The following is a 20,711-nucleotide window of genomic DNA, read 5'->3' as shown; positions in this document are numbered from 1 at the left end:
GTACGACAATTAACAGAATGTAATCCAAAATGAGTAGCTGTTTATTATCTATATTATAGAAACATTCAGGAATTATATATATCTAGATATTTCTCCATGAATTTATGCTTATAAACAATGTTAAAATGGATGTACTTAGATTTGTCTGGGACATTCATGGACTCCAAAGTGTTCCCCATTATCTAACAGTTTTTTAGGGACCAGTGGACAATTCAGTTAAAATTAAAGCAATTAAGAATATAGCAGTCTCCTTAAACCTGGCACCATCCACATTTCCCTTTTGAAACACCAGTAGTTTGGGGGGTATTACATCAAATTCATTTGGGTTTAAGTGGCAAATATATAAGAAGCATTTCAATTTTTGAAATACAGCGCTGGCTTTGGCAACACATATACTAATTTTTGAAATATATGTCAGTATATACTTTAGATAAGCAGGCAGGTTGGTATTTACCCAGAAAAATTAAAGTTTCCTCTGATTTTGGAATATATTTGCACTATTTTTGACTTCAGATCTTGTTGAAAAACTAAATCATGCACTGTGACAGTGCTTATGCTGAGTTGTGGAAAATTAGAACAGTATCTCTCAAACATGTTTTGAGTCATTCTTATTTCACTTTTGTAGTGCTCACAGATTCCTAAGGCCTCCTTTAAAATAAACATTTGTGAATACTAATATATAATAGACATTTTAGTAAGTGTATGAATTTTAAAATTATGTAAGAAAGAAACTTTTGGTTGTTTTGACAGAGAATTTCGATACAAAGAAGAATGAACTAACAAGACAGGGCTTTATGGATCTGAATCTAATGGAAGCCAATGATGGAGAAGGAGATCCTCGTGACCTTTGGGTAACTCTACACTCTATGGGCTACAATAAAGCTCTGGAACTGACAGAGGTAAAACAATCTTGAAGTTTTGCAGTGGGTTTAATGTACATAATATTTTACCCCATGAGCATTTTCCTGACACAGGACTTTTGAATTGGGCTCTAAAATCCTTGAACTTCAAAATGTGAATGAATCCTGGGCGCAACAGTATGTTTCTGCTAGTTTATACAAGTTCTTACCTGAAATTTAGTTACTGCCAACATTTAAGTAATTCAGGAACAAAAGGAGTTTGAGCATATGATATTGCAGGAAAAAGATTGATAATATAAAAAATTATATTTCTTAATTGGCGATGGCTATTTGAGTTGCTAAAATTTCATTTCTATTCAGAGACTCTTTGTCCTAATAGAATAAAGACTCTCATATAATAAGGAGAATATGTCTGGATGAGAACTGGAATTCTGATCTTTTTACAGAGGTACTCCTTGGGTTAATATTTGTAAAACACTTGGAACAGCGCTTGGCTCATAGAAAGCACTGTGTATGTATTAGCTATCATTATTATTATTTATTAACATGATAAGGTATAAAAGTTGAATAAGACTCACAGTAAACCAGAGGAATAATAAAAATTAGGCATATTTATTAAATTTTTTATTTTTGTGTCCTTTAATAAAGTTTAGAATAAAGGATTTAATAGTTTTAGAACACACAATTAGATAACAATGCATTTGCTTATAAATTAAAAATAGTATCTGTCCTTTCTATAAATAAATCAACCTCAGAGGGTAACACTACCACCAACAAATTTTAAGTTTTGGGTGTATTGAGTCTTTGGTTTAGTTCCTTAGTTTTGACATCATTTAACATTCCTCATAAATTTTTTTTCTGAGAAGTTCTCTATAATTTTTTTGCCATTTTTATTAATAGAGGTGAATAGTTCCAGTAACTTTTTACATCCTACTTTAACCTAACATTTAGTGAATCTCACATTTTTAAGCATGGTGCAAAATCAGCATCTAATCTGTGAATAATATTGTGTCTGCTACACATGCTTTCACTTAACAAAGGAATTAGTTAAGAGCAAATTAAGACATTTTATAACATTTGCTGATGTCATTGACTTCTGAAGTCATAGGCAAGAAGGATTTCTGAGACAAAGATCTTTTTATTTAAATTTTATTTTTTTATTGAATAGGTAATATATTCATATCATTGAACATTCCAAAGGTAAAAAAAAAATTATACAGTGAAAATGTCAAAGGATGATGAGACCACCACTCAGTAGCTGAAATAAAAAGACAGAAATGAATTGATTGCTTACTACAAGGGAGAGCTATCTGGTCAGGTGTAGTTTCTCTATGCAAAGCAGAATGTTCATCTTATTTATAAAGTGTTTTGGGGAAGCATGGTTACTCAGGTGAGACTGTTGACTGGTTGGCACTCAGTGGTATATTTATTTGCATGAGTCTGTCTGTGATTGCTTGACTTTCAAAAGTGAGGAGCCAACACTGGCTGACTTACAAAAGTGTGTTTATTGAAGTGAGTTGTTGCAGATCAACTGAACAGTTTTAAAACAAGTTCTGGGGAGAGAGATCAAGATGGCAGAATAGAAGGATGTGGATCTCACCTCCTCCCACAAATACATCAAAAATATATTTACATGTGGGACAATTCTCACAGAATACCTACTGGACACTGGCAGATCTCATACAACCAAAACTACAAGAAAGATCACCACATAACTGGGTAGGACGAAAGAAAAAAAAAAGGAATCAGGATGGAACCTGTACCCCTGGGAGGGAGCTGTGAGAGAGGAAAGGTTCCCTCACCCTGGGAACCCCCTTCACCAGCTGGGAGATCAGCCGGGACAGAAAGGGAGATTAAGAGGCTCAGAGGAGAGTGCAGCAATAGGCTTGCAGCAGGCAGAGCAGAAAGAGACCAGCACAAATGGTCCTGGCCACCTTGCTGCACACTCCAGCCTGAGATGCACATCTGTTGGTGTGCACAGTGACTAGGTGCTGAAACTCGGGCTTCAGCGGACAGACCTGGGGAGGGGACTGGGGTTGGCTGCATGGAGACAGCCCAAAGGGGCTGGAGTGTGGCCTGGGCCGCAAATGGGGGTGTGCACGGGATGAAGCCTAGGTCCGCCATAGAAGCCCCATTGTTAATGCATGCAAAGGGAGCGGCAGGGCCCTACACTAGCAGCCTCATTCTCCAGTGACCTCACAGCAGGCACAGCTCCACCTCCATGAGCTCTGGGAGCATCAAGCTGCAGTTGCCCACATGGAGAGGCAGAGCTGAAATCTGAGCCAGTCCCCAGGGGTTGCTGGACTTCAGAAGCCGGGCTGAAATCTGAGCCTTGTCCAGAGGCTTTGCAACTTTGATGGATTTATGCTGCCAGCACCTTTGCAAGCTCAGCACCTGTGGGACATCTGCGCGGATTACTGGTGCTCCCATGGCTGGGGCAGGTCTGGAGTTAGCAGCTGTGGGCTTTGCAGGCACACACATGCGAAGGCAGGGCCAGAGTCTGCACTGATTCCCTAGTGCCCACAGCGGGTTCAGAGGCACGACTGTATGTGACTACTGTGGGTCCTGGTGCCTATGAACACAGTGCCTGAGGGACATCTGGGTTGATTGCCTGCAGTCCCATGGCTGAGGTGGGGTGGAGGGCAGTGCCAACAACAGTGTGCTTTGTGAGCACACAACAGGTGACACACGACACCAGAGCACACTACCTTGTGGACAGCTCCCACAGAGGAATACTCAGTGGCTTTCCCAGCAGAGGTACTTCAACCCCACCTACCCCACACCACAGCTCAGAAATGGATCTGGGGACTTCTACTTCAACAACTGAAGAGCAGACCTTGACCCTGACAGGGCTATGACAGCCACAGAGCAAAGAGGAGGCCCTGCTCAACATCCAGTGAAGGCTCTGGTCACCACAAGTCCAATCACACCCCCTATCAAGGGGATAACAGCCAGCACACACTGAGGGAAAATGTGGCAGGCATCCATACTAAAAACAGCCCTCGCACCAAAACTGTTAGACTCATGCAGGCTACTCAGGGATACTCCCACATAAAAACAGCCCTTCGTGACCACAGTAGATACCTGTTTCCCCTAAATTCAGAATCAGAGAAATATAAGTAGAATGAAGAATCAGAGGAACCACTCCCAATGAAAAGAACAGGAGAAAGTCCCTGAAAGGACAAACGATGAAATGGACCTCTCCAGTCTACTAGATCCCAAGTTCAAAGAGGAGGTAATAACAGCACTGAAGGGGGAGTTCCCTGGTGGTCTAGCGGTTAGGATTCGGCATTTTCGTTGCCACGGCCTGGGTTCAATCCCTGGTTGCAGAACTGAGATCCTGCAAGCCTCATGATGCAGCCAAAATAAACAAAACAAAACAACAACAAAACACTGAAGGAATTAAGAAAGCCTATTGATAGAAATGCAGATCACTGTAACAAGGAACTAGAAACTATAAAAGAGGAGCCAGTTAAAATTAGAAAACTCATTTGCTGAGATGAAAGCCAAGGTAAAGGCAGTAAATAGCAAACTAAGGAATGCAGAAGAACGAATAAGTTAACTGGAAGATAGAATAATGGAAATCACCCAATCAGAACAGCAGACAGAAAGATAAACAGAAAAAAAAAAAAAGAAAGCAATATATGAGACCTATAGGATAATATAAAGCAAACCAATCTATGCATAATAGGGATCCCAGGAGAAAAAGAAAGAGAAAAATGATTGAAAATGTATTTGAGGAAATTTTGGCTGAAAACTTCCCAAACCTAAAGAAAGAAACATATCCAGGTGCAGGAAGCACAGAGGGTCCCAAACAGGATGAACCCAAACAGAACTATATTAAGACATATTATATAATTAAAATGGCAAACATCAAAGATAAAGAGTGGATTCTAAAGACAGCAAGATAAAAACAAAGAGTTAGTTACAAGGGAAGCCCCATAGGCTAATTTCTCTACAGAAACATTGCAGGCCAGAAGGGAGTGGCAAGACATATTCCAAGTCCTGAAAGGGAAAAACCTGCAACCTAGGATACTCTACTCAGAAAAATTATCATTTAGAATAGAAGGAGAGATAATGAATTTTTCAGATAAGCAAAAACTAAAAGAATACAGCAATACTAAACCTATCCTAAAAGAAATATTGAATGGTCTTCTCTAAATAGAAAAGAAACAAGAATCTATAGGAAAGAGAAAATCACAGTCAAATGAGGCATTACACAGAAAAACAATTTCTTTGTGAAAGCAATGATAACTACAATGAACAGCAAAAGCATAAACATGAAGATGTAAAAGAGGACATCAAAATAAAATGTGGGGGAGAGGAGTAAGAAAATGTAGGGTTTTTTTTTTTAAGTATGTGTTTGAGCCTATATGACTACCAGTCTAAAGCAAGTAGATATACTAATGGGTTAACATACTTGAAAAACAGGGTAACCACAAATCAAAAAACATACAATAGATTCACAAAAAACAAAAACAAAAGAACTCAAGCATAACACAAAAGAAAACCATCAAACCACCGAAAGAAAAAGAAAAAGAGAAAGAAAGGAACAAAGAAGAAATGGAAAATCTACTGGAAAACAAGGTTTAAAATGGCAGTAAATGCATATCTATCAATAATTACCTTAAATGTCAATGGACTAAATGCACCAGTCAAAAGACATAGAGTGGCAGGTTGGATAATAAAACAAGAGCCTACAATATGCTGCCTATAAGAGACCCACTTTAGGGTGAGGTACTCACACAGATTGAAAGTGAGGGGATGGAAAAAAAGATATTTCATGCAAACTGAAATGACAAGAAAGCAGGGGTAGATAGCAATACTCAGATGAAATAGACTGTAAAATAAAGGCCATAAAGAAAGATAAATAAGGACACTATATAATGATAAAACGATCAATACAAGAAGAGGACATAACACCCATTAACATATATGCACCCAATATAGAAGCACCTAAATGCATAAAACAAATACTAACAGACATAAAGGGAGAAATTGATGGGAATACAATAATTGTAGGAGACTTTAACACCCCACTGACATCAATGGACAGATCATCCAGACAGAAAATCAATAAGGCAACAGAGATCCTAAATGATATAATAGACCAGTTAGACTTAATTGCTATTTTCAGGACATTACATCCAAAAAACAGAATACACATTCTTTTCAAGTGCACATGGAACATTCTTTAGGATAGACTGCATACTAGGACACAAAATAAGCCTCAACAAATTTAAGAGCACAGAAATTATTTCAAGCATCTATTCTGACCACAATGGCATGAAACTAGAAATCAACCACAGAAAGAGAAATGAGAAAAAAAAATTATTACATGGAGACTAAACAACATGCTACTAAAAAACCAATGGGTCAACAATTATTTAAATAAACAACTTAACCTACCACCTACCACCTTCTTAGAAAAAGAAGAACAAACAAAAATTAAGGTCAGCACAAGGAAAGAAATAATAAAGATCAGAGAGTAAATAAATAAAATAGAGATAAAACACATTAGGAAAAATCAATAAAATGAAGAGCTGGCTTTTTGAAAGGGTAAGCAAAATCAACAAACCTCTGGCCAGGCTAACCAAGAAGAAAAGAGAGAGGACCCAAATAAACAAAATAAGAAATGAAAAAGGAGAAATAACAGCTGATACTGCAGAAATACAAAAAACCATAAGAGTATACTATGAACAATTATTTGCCAACAAATTGGACAACCAAGAAGAAATGGACAAGTTTTTAGAAGCATAAAGCCCGCCAAAACTGAATCAAGGAGAAATAGGTAATTTGAACAGACCAATCACTAGAAGTGAAATAGAATCTATTAAAAAAAAAAAAAAAAAAAAAAAAACTCCCTGCAAATGAAATTCCTGAATCAATGGCTTCACTGGGGAATTATACCAAACATACAAAGAAGAACTTATACCAAACCTTCTCAAACTCTTCCAAAAAGTTGAAGAGGAGGGGACACTCCCAAAGTCATTCTGTGAAGCCACCATCACCCTGATACCAAAACCAGACACTACCAAGAAAGAAAATTACAGGCCAATATCTTTGATGAATATAGAGGCAAAAATTCTAACAACACATAAAAAAGATCATACACTTTGATCAAATGTATTCATCCCAGGGTGACAGAGATGGTTCAACATATGCAAATCAATCAATGTGGTCCACCACATCAACAAAAGCAAAGACAAAGCACATGATCACTACAATAGATGCAGAAAAAGCATTTGATAAAATTCAACATCCATTCATTATAAAAACTCTTACCAAAATATGGTTAGAGGGAACATATCTCAACATTATAAAAGCTATTTATGAAAAACCCACAGCCAACATAATATTCAATGATAAAAGCTGAAAGCCTTCCCACTAAAATCTGGAACAAGACAAGGATGCCCACTCTCACCACTTCTCTTCAGCATAGTATTGGAAGTCCTAGCCACAGCAATCAGACAAGAAAATGAAATAAAAGGTATCCAAATTGGAAGGGAAGAGGTAAAATTGTCATTATACACAGATGACATGATACTATATATAGAAAATCCTAAAGACTCCTCGCAAAAACTACTAGAACTGATAAATTCAGCAAGGTATCAGGATACAAGATTAACATACAGAAATCTGTTTCATTTCTTTACACTGACAATGAAATATAAGAAAGGAAAGTGAAAAAAAATCCCTTTTAAAATCACATCAAAAAATTAAATACTTAGAAATAAACCTGACCAAGGAGGTAAAAGACTTACATGCTGAGAACTATAAAACACTGGTAAAGGAAACTGAAGATGATTCAAAGAAATGGAAAGATATTCCATGCTCTTGGATTGGAAGAATTAATATTGTTTAAATGGCCATACTTCCCAAATTAATCTGTAGACTTAATGAGATCCCTTTCATGACATTTTTCATAGAAATAGAACAAATAACCCTAAAATTTATATGGAATCACAAAAGACCCAGAATTGCCAAAGCAATCCTGAGGAAAAAGAACAAAGCTGGAAGCATAATCCTCCCAGACTTCTGACAATACTACAAGACTACAGTAATCAAAAGAGTATGGTGTTGGCACAGAAACAGACATATGGATCAATGGAACAGACTAGAAAGCCCAGAAATAAACAAACACACCTACGGACTATTAATCTTTGACAAAGGAGACAAGAATATACAATGGAGAAAAGACAGTCTCTTCAGCAAGTGGTGTTGGGAAAGCTGGACAGCTGCATGTAAATCAATGAAGTTAGAACACTCCGTCACACCATACACAAAAATAAACTCAAAATGGCTTAAAGACTTAAATATAAGACATGACCCCATAAAACTCCTAGAGGAAAACATAGGCAAAACAGTCTTTGACATAAATTGAAGCAATATTTTTTTTGATTCGTCTCTTAGAGTAATGGAGACAAAAGCAAAAATTAATAAATGGGACATAATTAAACTTAAAAGCTTTGCACAGCAAAGGAAGCCATAAACAAAGTGAAAAGACACCTATGGACTGGGATAAAACATTTGCAAATGATGTGACCAACAAGGGATTAATCTCCAAAATATCAAACAGCTCATACAGCTCAACATCAAAAAAAAAAAAAAAAAAAAAAAGAAGCAATGCAATCAAAAAACAGTCAGGAGACCTAAATAGACATTTCTCCAAAGAAGACATATAGATGGCCAACAGGCACATGAAAAGATGGTCCACACCACTAATTATTAGAGAAATGCAAATCAAAACTACAATGAGGTACCACCTCACACTGGTCAGAATGGCCATCATCAAAAAGTCTACAAATAATAAATGCTGGAGAGCATGTGGAGAAAAGGGACCCTCCTACACTGTTGGTGGGAATGTAAATTGGTGCATACACTATGAAGAACAGTGTGGAGGTTCCTTAAAAAACTAAAAATAGAGTTACCATATGATCCAGCAATCCTCCTCCTGGGCACATATCCAGAGAAAACTCTAATTCAAAAAGATACATGCACCCCAGGGTTCATAGCAGTGCTGTTTATAATAGCCAAGACATGGAAGCAAACCTAAAAATCCATCAACAGAGGAATGAATGAAGAAGATGTGGTATATACATACATACACACAATGGAATACACACACACACACACACACACACACACACACACACACAATGGAATACTACTCAGCCATAAAAAAGAATGAAATAATGCCATTTGCAGCAACATGGATGGACCTATAGATTATCATAGTAAGTGTAGTAAGTCAGACAGAGAAAGACAAATATTATATGATATCACTTATATGTGGAATCTAAAATATGATGCAAATGAACTTATTTACAAAACAGAAACAGACTCACAGACATAGAACAAAAACTCACAGTTACCAAAGGGGAAAGGGGGGTAGGGATAAATTATTAGGAGTTTGGGATTAGCAAACTACTGTATATATAAAATAGATAAACCACTGCATATAAAATAGATAAACAACAAGGTCCTACTGTATAGAAGAAAGAACTCTATTCAATATCTTGTAATAAACTATAATGGAAAAGAATATGAAAAATATATATATATAATATATATGTACATATCTGTGTGTTTATATATATACATACATATATAACTGAATCACTTTGCTGTATACCAGAAACTAGCACAACATTGTAAATTAACTATTTTACTTATAAAGATTAAATATATATTAAAGAAAAAAACAAGTTCTGATGACTGCTCATTACCATGATGACAGAATGATCAGTTTTTTCATAAGTTAATGGGCACTTTTTTATTCCCAGTCTTTCCTTTTGATTTTCATCCAGCTAAGGCTGCAGAAAAAACCATCAAAGATTCACTCAACCACTGATGTTGATTCTCTTTGAAGAGGTTTCCTCTGTGGAGATCTAATTTTCAGTTTGTGCATGTATCATGATTTCATCCTGTTTTTGCCTTTAAGTCATCTGTTGGGAAAGTAACTTTTTAAGTTACTGAAGCATTTTAAGATTCTGGACAACAGTTAAACTCTGAGACAAGTACAACTAGAAGTATTATAAGAAAGGACTGAAGGGCACTCCAGAATCATGACCCCAGATTTTCCAGACTTGGCCAAGAAAAGTCCCAAGGACTCCCTAAGTCTATTTTTTATAGCCTTTTGTAGTTTTAGTTAGTTTTACCTCTAGTGTTAATCCAGGTACAACCTGAAGTATTAGCATTAGTGCAGACTCCTCCCCGATTGTTCAAAAGAAAGTCGAGGCTTTTTTATTATCTATACCTGTTTGAGTTAAAGAATTTAACTCAACTGGCTTGTTGTGCCCCCAGGGCTTAGGCTATATTAATTACTGTGTCAACCAAAATGAAGGAGCAATTTTTTGGTAATCATGTGGAGTGGCATAACTGTTGTGAATTGGCTTACTATCTTCAGGAGTCTTTTGCAGAAAGGGTTTTATTCTTTGGGGATGTATGTCAGGAAATATAACCCACTGAGGGTATTGGAGAGTCATGCCCTTGGAATGGCCTAACTAATAGCTGTACAAAATAATTTACCTTGGTTCTGGGTTGGCATTAAATAGTCTGATTTCCACATAGAAGCTGCACAAGTCATGTAATCATCCTTTGTGGGATTGTAGGTATATTGTTTCTTGGTGCTGAGACTAACAATAAATATTGCATTTTTATTTCTCATAGTTCAAACATATTTTCGTTAAAGCCTAGACTTAGGAAAGTCAGTATTACTAATAAGGAGAACATGATAGGCTAAGTCAGACATATATACCCTTAAATCAGTAAAGAGGAAAGCTATGAATAAACAAGAGTGTTCAAAGAAGACTGTAACCTATAGAAGAATCTTGCTCCAGTGGTTTGAGAGGAAGCTTCTTACTTCATATGGTCATGTGCTTATTGAAAGGTGTTTGGGTTAGCAGTTAATTCTGTGTGCTGCTGGCTTCTGGAGGTTCTCTGGAAAACCTCACTTTAGGATCTTTAAAGGATGTATCTTTCTAATTCTGTTAAGGCCCTTATCATTTTCCCAGAGATTTGGGAATGATAAAGACAAAAATGTTTTTGAGTAAGGAGCAAAGCCTTACATAATCCAAATTTATGAATAATTGTTCCAGTTAAATGTGTCCCTTGTCATGGCATCAGTAATTTGGAATGTCCTAGGCAGTCATGATGGTTGTGACCTTTCAACAGGGAAATATTTTGATCCATTCTGAAAAGAAATGTGCTATTATTAGTACGACATATTCAGAAACCATAGCAGGAGAGGCAGCTGTATAAATTCAATTTGGAAATGCCCAGAGTCTTTTAGAGCATAGTCTCAGTTCATGTCCCTCAATTTTTTTAGGTTAATTTAGTTACAAATAAAGCATGGACGGACTTTATCCTTCATCATCCTAGGAACGTTTTTTCCTTAGTGTTTGATATTATAGCCAGTTTGTCCCTGTTGGAATGAATTGTTTCACAGAGGATTTTATCCTTTATTTTTATAGTCCAGGTGGCTATTTTGGTTTTGTCAGATCTTAATCCTCGTGGTTCTTATAACCTGATTGTACCCATTGTTTCTTTTCAGAATTTGGGAGGCCAAAATTTGTATATCTACAATGGAATCCTTGAACTTTTCCATGGATTTTATTTTATTATTCTTACAATGCTTTTACATAAGGACTTTAGTCAGAGTAGTCTGTTTAATATAATGGTCTGTTAAAAGTATTTGTATATAAAGTACTTCTAAAGTATTTCTGTGGTATCTATAGTATACATATTAGCTTCTATAGAACTTTTTGCGCAGGCTTAGCGGCCATAGCTCATGGGCCCAGCCGCTCCGCAGCATGTGGGATCTTCCTGGACCAGGGCACGAACCCGTGTCCCCTGCATCGGCAGGTGGACGCTCAACCACTGCGCCACCAGGGAAGCCCTATAGAACTTGTTTTACTGTCTCTTCCTTTACAATAGCAATTATTTTAGGTATCAAATAATGTATTTGTTGTTCATTTTTAAAGAGTACTTGAGAAAGCGCAAAAAAAAAACCTTGTTTTTTTCTATAACATTTTTTAAAAGTCAATTATTCTAAAAGCATACTAGCTGTTAGCTTATATGTATTTTACTCTCTTCTTCTAGTGATTTGATATGCCTTAGAGAGAGCCATAATTTAATCATTTGAGCTAAGCTATTTCATGGTAAGGAAATAGATTTTACAAAAGAGACTAGGCTACTTATTATATGTCAAGCCTGGTATTGTCCTTTTTATTTTTTTAATATAACCCCATCAACAAACAATATTAAGTCAGGATTTGGTATTGAAGCATCCAAAATTTTTTTCTGGGCATGGATACTTCTTGATTTACAGAATCATAATGAGGAGATTCTCCTCATTCAGTAAGGGTTATAGAGTTGTTGGATTGAAAGTATTAAATCAGCAGATGGTAATACAGGGAGAAAGTAATAATTCATAATTAATTGGTATAAAAATATTGAATGCTTCCATTAATGATAGGTATATACACATGTGATAACATTTTATTTAAAGGATTCATACAAAATCTGAAGGTATTTGGACTGATTTAGTTTTGACTGATATCTGTAAGTGCTCTGAGACAATGATCCTGTTCAATTAAGGTATTGGCTTTGATAGGCAATGGTTCTTTGATGTGTGCTGTGTTACTGAGTTAATATACCTAGAGCATGACCTAACATTTTCATGTTTGTAAAAAAAAAAAAAAAGTTTTATGATAATTTAGGAAGAATCCATTTAAAATCTTATGAGCTGTTTTCTAATTGGTTTGAATATGTCTGTAGAGTCTTTTGCCCATAAAGATTCAGGAACCGTAGCTATTTTTTTGGCAATTTCTTGAGTCATATATCATGTAAGTAATCTAACGTCTAAATGAGCTATATTTTGATCCCACCCATTAAATTAGTAGGTATTGTGTCACAAAGACTAACCAAAGTATCAGTTACAGGTTAGGATTTAGGAAAGGGCTTAGATTTGTTTGAAATCTCATTAATTGAATGGTTTTAGTAAACCAAAGTTTATTTTAAGCATTCTATAAGTTACTATATACTCTCAGTTTGTCTTATTTTTTTCCTCTACAATCAGGCACAGCCAGTCACTTTTACTTTACTTTTTCTTATTAAACCCCCTAATTCAGTTTTAGAATTATAGGTTATCCACTCTCTCTATCAACTTATAAAGGCAGATCCTCTTTCAAAGAGCAGCATAACTTCTTTATTGTTCCTCCTGCAAGAGCATTGCCCTTATGTCACCATAACAATAATTTGTTCTTTATTGGACATTGATAAGCAAAACGTATACCTACTTTTTATCCTTTTTTTCCTTCTCTTCTTTTTTAAAAAAGAATTTCATGGTATAAATTCCTTTTGGAATTCAGAACTGGGAAAAATTTCCTTTGTTTTTTTAGATATTGAGAGCTATGTAATACACTCTCTTTCACTTTTATCTTGGCTAACAGGTAGCTAAGAGCCACACTTTGTGCAAAATTTTAGTAGCATGCCTTAATCTAGGTTTTTTTATTACAGTCTTCCCTGTCTTCCTTATTATATATTGTTAATATTTTTACAATTACCAATTTACAATGAATTGTTTTCTTCCTTATTGTATGCTTCCTATATTAACTTAGTAGGATAAAAAAGATAAGTAAATAAAAGATCAAGTCCATGAACAGAAAAAAAAAATACGGTTAAAGGGCACCATTTTTAGAGTAGATAAGATTTTATGTAAAAATTTTAGGGAATACGTCTTTAACAAAGACTTTAAGATGTTTACGGTCAGTGACATCTGAATGTAATATTGATACTCTTTGGTCGAATAAAACAAATAAGCAAGACTTGAAAAATGGTAGAATAATACCAGAATCTATTCAGTACTGAAAAAATAAATTAAACCTTTAAAATGCCACAATCATAATTATTACAGTTTTTTTTAGAATTCTATATTGTGAAATATTTTGACACATATTACCTATTAGATATTTCTAGCAACTCTTGGCAGGATATATACTGTTTATCCCCACCTTCTCAATGAAGAAACCGAGCCTCATAGAAGTGAAGTGACTTCCCCAGATCATGAAGCTAGTAAATGGCAAAACCCAATTACAAACTCAGATCTTCTGCTTTCTTTTCCAATGATTTTTCAGACTACTATCTCTTAAAAAGGTGACTTTATTATTGCCAAAGGTTGGAGTCATTAAATATTTTTAAACTTAAAAAAAAAAGTATATTGTTCTACTAAGTTCAGACTTTTATCTTTTGTCCCCATAATAAAAAAGTTGATCATCAATGTGTGTGAATTCATTCATTTACTCAATGAATACACTTTAATGCCTACATAAAGTAAGCTTGTAATAAAGGGGCACAGTGATGAATAAAATAGTCAAAAATTCTGCCCTCATGGACATTCCATGAAGGAGGATGACTAATTAAATGCAAAATTAATAAAATCATTTCAAAAGTGTTTTGAAGGGAACAAGCCAGTGGCCAAAGTAGAGAACAGTGGGGGAGTGAAGGAGATTGGGGGACCAGAGCCACTCTCTCTGCAGAAGTGACACTTAAGCTTAAACCTGAAAGAGGAGGATGAGATATATATGTGAAAAGGTATGAATCTTCTAAGCAGGGAGAATACTACATACGAAATCCCTGACACAGGAAAGAGCTTTATTTGTTCTAGGATATGAAAAAGCAGAGTAACTGGAACATCTCCTGCAAGGCAGGAGACTGGGCTGTATAGAGAGGCTACCATGTGCAGTATCTTGTAGGCTATGGTAGAGACTAAAGAGTAGACATTAGAAAAGTCTATTTCCAAATGCAGAAAATCTCAGATTTTTTTTTTCTTTTTTTTTTTGCCGTACGCGGGCCTCTCACTGTTGTGGCCTCTCCTGTTGCGGGGCACAGGCTCAGTGGCCATGGCTCACGGGCCCAGCCGCTCCGCGGCATGTGGGATCTTTCCGGACCGGGGCACGAACCCGTGTCCCCTGCATCGGCAGGCGGACTCTCAACCACTGCGCCACCAGGGAAGCCCTAAATCTCAGATTTTTAAAGGCGCTTTTACACTAACTATAAACTGTGTGAATTAATTTTTCTACACTTAGTTATTTTTGGTGCTGTATATTCGTATTGAGTTTCACATAATTTCTTTAGAGCCTGTTGAATTCTTTCTGTAGTCTTTCTGTAGTTAGGAAAGGAAATTAAGTAACTAACATGACATGAGTTAGCTTTAGAGCAAATGGAGGGGTTGGGGTAAAGGAGGTTTCTTTCCTTTTCTATGAACATTATCAGTTAATATGCAACCAAAAGATCAGAATTTCATGCTTTTTTATTAATCAATTCATAGTACTAAAATTTTCCTCATAATTGTGTATCAGAAGGACAAGCTAGAAAGTGTCTTCTTAAGTCATATGATAAACATATTAATAATAAATAATTTAAATTCTATCAAAAGGCTAAAACAAGGTTTGATTTATTTTTCATTTCAGGCATGCCCATTTGTCATCGATATCTATGCAGACAAATGCAAGCCAAGAATTAAAACTGTCCATATGGAGGCATGCAGTGGGCAACTTGAGAAGGCCATTTGTACATCTGTTCTTAACAAAGGCAATGCCAAAGTAATGGATGGCTATGAAAATATAATTGTACATACTTACAAGTGTGACACCTGGATAACGTCAGTTATTGAAAACAAGGTATCAGTTATGAGGTGGTTCTCCTCATAACAGCAATGTTTTCTACTATGTTCCATCTTCTTTCTCACCCTATTCTTGCATAGTAATTAAATACCCCATTACATTAATAATATCTATAATAGTCAATTTATTCTTTTTTCTTTGTGAGTTTCTAACTCAAACTGGGCATGATAATTTTTATATATTTTTAAGGTATATAATATTTACTTTATTACATATTTATTTTTTGTGTTTATGAGACAATTGTTTTTCTATTAAAATATTATGAAAATTAACTATTTGGAGATCTATGAAGGTAGAGCATAATCTTGGTACCAAGTATTTTATTTAGTTTGTTACTAAAAGTCTTCACACATACATAGCTATTTTAAACAATGGACATCATGTTTTAAAGAAATATAAACAAAGTAAAGAAAAGAATTTAGCCCAACTGTTTTATACAAACTTTGCAGTATCAGAAATCCTACAGATTATCATCATTTTATCTAATTAAATATATTCTACTGTCCAGGACCTGTTTTTATCAAGCCAATTATTTCTGGCTTTGGCCATCTTCTCTGCTACTATTGATATTGCAGGTCAAGAGAATACACACATAAGTTCTTAAAGTCATATATACTGAGTTTTCTAGAAATTATAAATTTTTATAAAATCTTACTCAAGATGGCTAGGTTTTTAGAACTGTTGGCTTATTTCTTTTAGTTCCTGGGTGAGATTTACATTATTTTTATGCCTGCCATAAATTTCTTAAAGTGCTTAAGATTTGTCTGAGTATTGAGTCAATGTGAATATATATTATGTAACTCTCATAGTCACCATAGGGACCACTAGAAAGTATAACATGGTCTCTGCTGTCAAGGAGTTTATGGGCTAGTTGTAAAGGCAAAATTAATACTCTCGAAACAACAGTTAAATTACATAGTACTGTTTGTATGTACAATAGGAATTCAACTGTATTTGTATCTCTTGTACTTGATGTTAGTTTGGACTATAGAAGTTGGGGAAGGGTTTGTGATTAGTGGGAAGGGAACTGTGATGTGGGATTTAAACATGTGTATAGGATTTGAAGGATAACTAGGATTTAGATATGCAGAGAGGCAGCCTTTAGAAGCAGGAGAAACAGTATAAGGAGAAATATGAGTAAGAGTTAATGTGAACTATAGACGAAAAAGTGAGAATATCTCCTTTGCAGAAACAGAGAGCTTTATTTGGAGAAGTATTTGAAAGGTAAATAACATGGGTTGAATGGGTCCAGATTATATATGTTATCCTGAAAACAAGATAGAAGGGTTTAGACTTGATGAAATAAGATAGGTTCCCCAGCCAGTACATTGCAGTTTTCAAATGGATCATAACACTTTGGAGAGTGGTTCCTAAGATCCAGCATGTTTCTATCTCTGCCCTCTATGTTTTCTTGTTTGTTTGGTTTGGGTTGTGTGTGTGTGAGCCCTCTACGTTTTATTAGAATTAAAAGGGTGGAAGAGAGCCATTACCTTACCCCAATTCCTCCGCTCTATTACCTTCATTTCTCAACCCTCCATCTCCTTTTCCCTCAAGGAAAATTAAATTTCCCTTCACCAAAATGAGGTAATAATAATATTTTAGAGCTTACCATGTGCCAGGCACTTTAACGCTTTTACTTCTCACAGCAACCCAATGAGGTAAGTATTATACTATTCCTATTTTACACACAAGGAAACTGAAGCACAGGGATGTTAAATAACTTACAAAAGGTCGCAGAGCTAAGTAGTAGAAGAGATGAGAGATGAATCCAAGTTGTCTAATGTTATATTGCCCCTTTGTAGTCATTAGAGAGTGATTACAGGTTCTTTAGCAGGGGAATACTTTGACTCCTACATTTCTCTTATTTATCAGCTTCATTCTGCTTTCTTTTGCTTGCTATCCATCCTAGAGGCTATCATTATCAATGATATATTATCTCCAGTATCACTTCTTCCATAAGGTCTTCTGTGATACCCCAGTCTGAGCTAATGTTTCTGTGTTTCTATAATGTCTTCTTTGTTTCTATAGAACCCTGTGAATATCTCTATCACCAGACTTGCAAAGTGTTTTGCAATTATCATTTTGTTTGTATGTATTTAGTAAAGAAAGGACTAGCAACTTATAAAATCTTTTTTTTATAGTCAGATAATAAAGTGATTATTCACATCAACAACGAGCTGAGTAAAAACTGTGTAAACAACAGAGGACTTGACATATTTGCAGTAGAAGTGGCACCAAAATCTACAATGGTAATGCATTGTTTTCTAAAGCCTTTTGTTTTATCAATTTGAAAAAAACATTTTTGCTATTAATGTTATGGATAAATATGTAGATATGAAATAAAGTAGAAAATTATTTTAAGTGTGATATTTGTATTAGTACCATCCTGTACTACGAGATAGGAGACTGGTTCTAATCCAGTTCTTACTATTTGGTTCAGTGATTATGGGACATTCACTTAACTTCTCTGTTTCAGTCTCATTTTGTTTGTTTCAGTCTCTTTAAGTGTAAAATTAATGTAATGTCACCAGTTTTAGGTACTTCATAAAATTAATGTAAAGATAAAAATAAAATGATATATGTGAAAGTACTATTGAATATTATATAGAAATACAAAGAAGTGTTAATAGTAATAGGACTTCTGATAACTCAAAATATTTTTATCTACATTATTAAGATTTTCTGAGGTAACCTAAAAGAGAAAATGCCTGTGAGTTTTAGATAACAAACTAAGTCAAGAGCTACGAATAGCTGAAGTTCTGGTGTTAGCAGAACTCTGGGTTTCTGATTTAGCCAGGAGTTCAAAGGCAGGGAGAGATCAGTAGACCCTGAAACTAGTTTAGTCAAGGGAAAAAGGAAAAAACTTTCTATTCTTTCCCTTTTTTTCTCCATACTGTCAGTGAAATCCTAAAACATGCTAAAACAGGATAAGAAGAGTTTATCTTTTCTGTTATCCCAATCATGGTTTTTTTTTTAATGTTCTAGGCTTAGTGAGGAAAGAATATTTACTTCCCTTTCTACCACTCCTCTTTACCCACATTTACAAATACCAACTACCAAATACTATATTACGTAGAATTTAGGCTGGATTATCCTGTTAGACATCAGATCGTAGATTGCAGGTCCCTGCTAAGGACAAATATTAAATAATTTTATCTGCACAGAGATATTTTTTATATAGGTTCTAGAAATGTTGTCCTATTGAAAAATTAGCCCAAAATTACAGTATATAAAAGGAAAGTAAAGGCTTTCTATTTTTATACGCAGGTTTGTCAACATGTAATGCCTCTGAACGAACAACAAGAATGGATATATTATTGTGTGTATTCCCTTATATCTTAAACACTGTTTTTAGGAAATAATTTTGCTTGAGACTGTCAAACTAAGAAGAATTATTTCAAGTTTAGTCTGTTATTTGTTGATCAACAAAATGCTAATCAATTTAACTGATATACATAATAATCTATTTAATTTGTATGCATTTACATTTCATGTCCATATTATATACTTTATTATTAAAATAGAAATAATTTTTTAATGTGTGGCCTTCTTATTAATTTAATGGGAAATCTGGCCATATTTCATTTATGACTAGTAAATTGAAATCAAAGTACGGGTAAGCTTTTAAAAAGTAATACTCAATGAGTTCTATAAAATCCTATACACTGTTGATTTGTTTATCAAAAACATCCTGGAATAAAATGTAAATGGGCAAAGCTGCAGTGAGTGCCTTGTGCTCTATCCCTGTGCTCTGGCCTGTCCAAGGAGCCCAGTGGATCCAGGACTCCTATCTTCACTGGTATAGTCACAGGCATGTGGCTGTGAGAGGACCAGGAGTCCTCCTTCCTGCTGCTGCTGCTGTGGCTGGTGATGTGCAGCCCCTTCACTGCTTGCTTCTTCACCGGCAGCCTCCGTCTCCTGCTGCGCCTCTTCAGCCATAAGCATGTGCCCTCCCACAGGGCTCTGCTGGTGCTCAAGACCCACAACCGAGTTTCTGCCATTGGCAGTGGCAGTCACAATGAGTCAGAGAACAGTTGGATGTTGCGTTTACTTCTGATGAGATGGCTATCTTAATGCACAATAGCACAAGTAGATACAACAACTGATGGGACTGGTCGATGTATGATTTGACACTTGAACAAATTAGAAAGTTTAATCCTGCAGCAGATCACAGATTCAGGAATAATTTCCCTTATGAGAAGATCCCTGCCCTGAGGGAAGCTGGAACAGAGTGCCTGAACCAGAACGTCACAGTCTTCTTTGATGTCAAAGGCCATGCAAATATGGCTACTGATGTTCTAAAGAAAATGTGTATGGAATTTCCTCAACTATACAATAGTAGTATTATTTGCTCTTTCTTGCCAGAAGTTATCTATGAGATAAATAGATCACAGTGTAGTAATGGCTTTAGCTCACAGACCTTGGAACCTTAGCCATACAGCAGATGGGACTATGATACTCTCTGGATACAATCCATGTTTGTGGTAATAGATGTTTCCTTTGCTTGGAGCATACGTAATATCTTATGGTACCTGTGTGGAATATCAGGTTTCCTCATGCAAAAGGATTTTGTATCCCCAAACTACTTGAAGAAGTGGTCAACTAAAGGCATTCAGGTTGTTGCCTGGACGGTTAATACCTTTGATGAAAAATAGGTACTATGAATCCCATCTTGGTTCCAGCTCTGTCACTGACAGTGTGTTGGAAGACTGCACATCAGTTATCAGGTTTCCTCATGCAAAAGGATTTTGTATCCCCAAACTACTTGAAGAAGTGGTCAACTAAAGGCATTCAGGTTGTTGCCTGGACGGTTAATACCTTTGATGAAAAAAAGTACTATGAATCCCATCTTGGTTCCAGCTCTGTCACTGAGTGTGTTGGAAGACTGCACATCAGTTCTAGAATCTCCCCCAACCCCCTCCCCAAGGAAACATGTACAGAAACTGCCTGCTGGTCTCATGCAGGGATATCAAAATACCCCTTGTGCTAGCCCAAACCCTGGGAGATCAGGTAGCTCACACAAGTAATAGTCAGTAATTGCATTTTTACCTGAACCAAAGCAAAGTCTGGTGTTGCCAACATGCTCCATGGAATGCCTGAGTTCAACACTTGCTCTTGAAAATCTGGGTCTGCAAAAAGGCACAACAGCTCCTGCCCTGACCTA

The 20,711-nt window shown here is 35.8% G+C and overlaps 1 protein-coding gene and 1 pseudogene across 3 annotated transcripts in view; both read left to right on the top strand.

The window, feature by feature from the left end:
• EFCAB7 (EF-hand calcium binding domain 7) overlaps window positions 1-19,075 on the top strand; it is a 50,823-nt gene extending 31,748 nt beyond the window's left edge. For 2 of the 3 annotated variants that reach the window (XM_007127917.3, XM_007127916.4), the window contains exons 11-14: window positions 751-899; window positions 15,335-15,544; window positions 17,689-17,796; window positions 18,815-19,075. In XM_007127917.3, the coding sequence (XP_007127979.1) occupies window positions 751-899; window positions 15,335-15,544; window positions 17,689-17,796; window positions 18,815-18,889 (542 nt within the window). In that variant the 3' untranslated portion in view covers window positions 18,890-19,075. The remainder of the gene's footprint in view (window positions 1-750; window positions 900-15,334; window positions 15,545-17,688; window positions 17,797-18,814) is intronic. The other variant, XM_024119966.3, reaches the window with a different exon arrangement.
• A 179-nt stretch (window positions 19,076-19,254) lies between these two features.
• Window positions 19,255-20,332, top strand: LOC102991287 (glycerophosphodiester phosphodiesterase 1-like; annotated as a pseudogene).
• The last annotated feature ends 379 nt before the right edge of the window (window positions 20,333-20,711 follow it).

The sequence above is a fragment of the Physeter macrocephalus genome, chromosome 4 (assembly GCF_002837175.3).
Source record: "Physeter macrocephalus isolate SW-GA chromosome 4, ASM283717v5, whole genome shotgun sequence".
NCBI lineage: Eukaryota > Metazoa > Chordata > Mammalia > Artiodactyla > Physeteridae > Physeter > Physeter macrocephalus.
The sequence above is the reverse complement of the archived record's forward strand: the minus strand, read 5'-3'. Positions and strand labels throughout refer to the sequence as shown.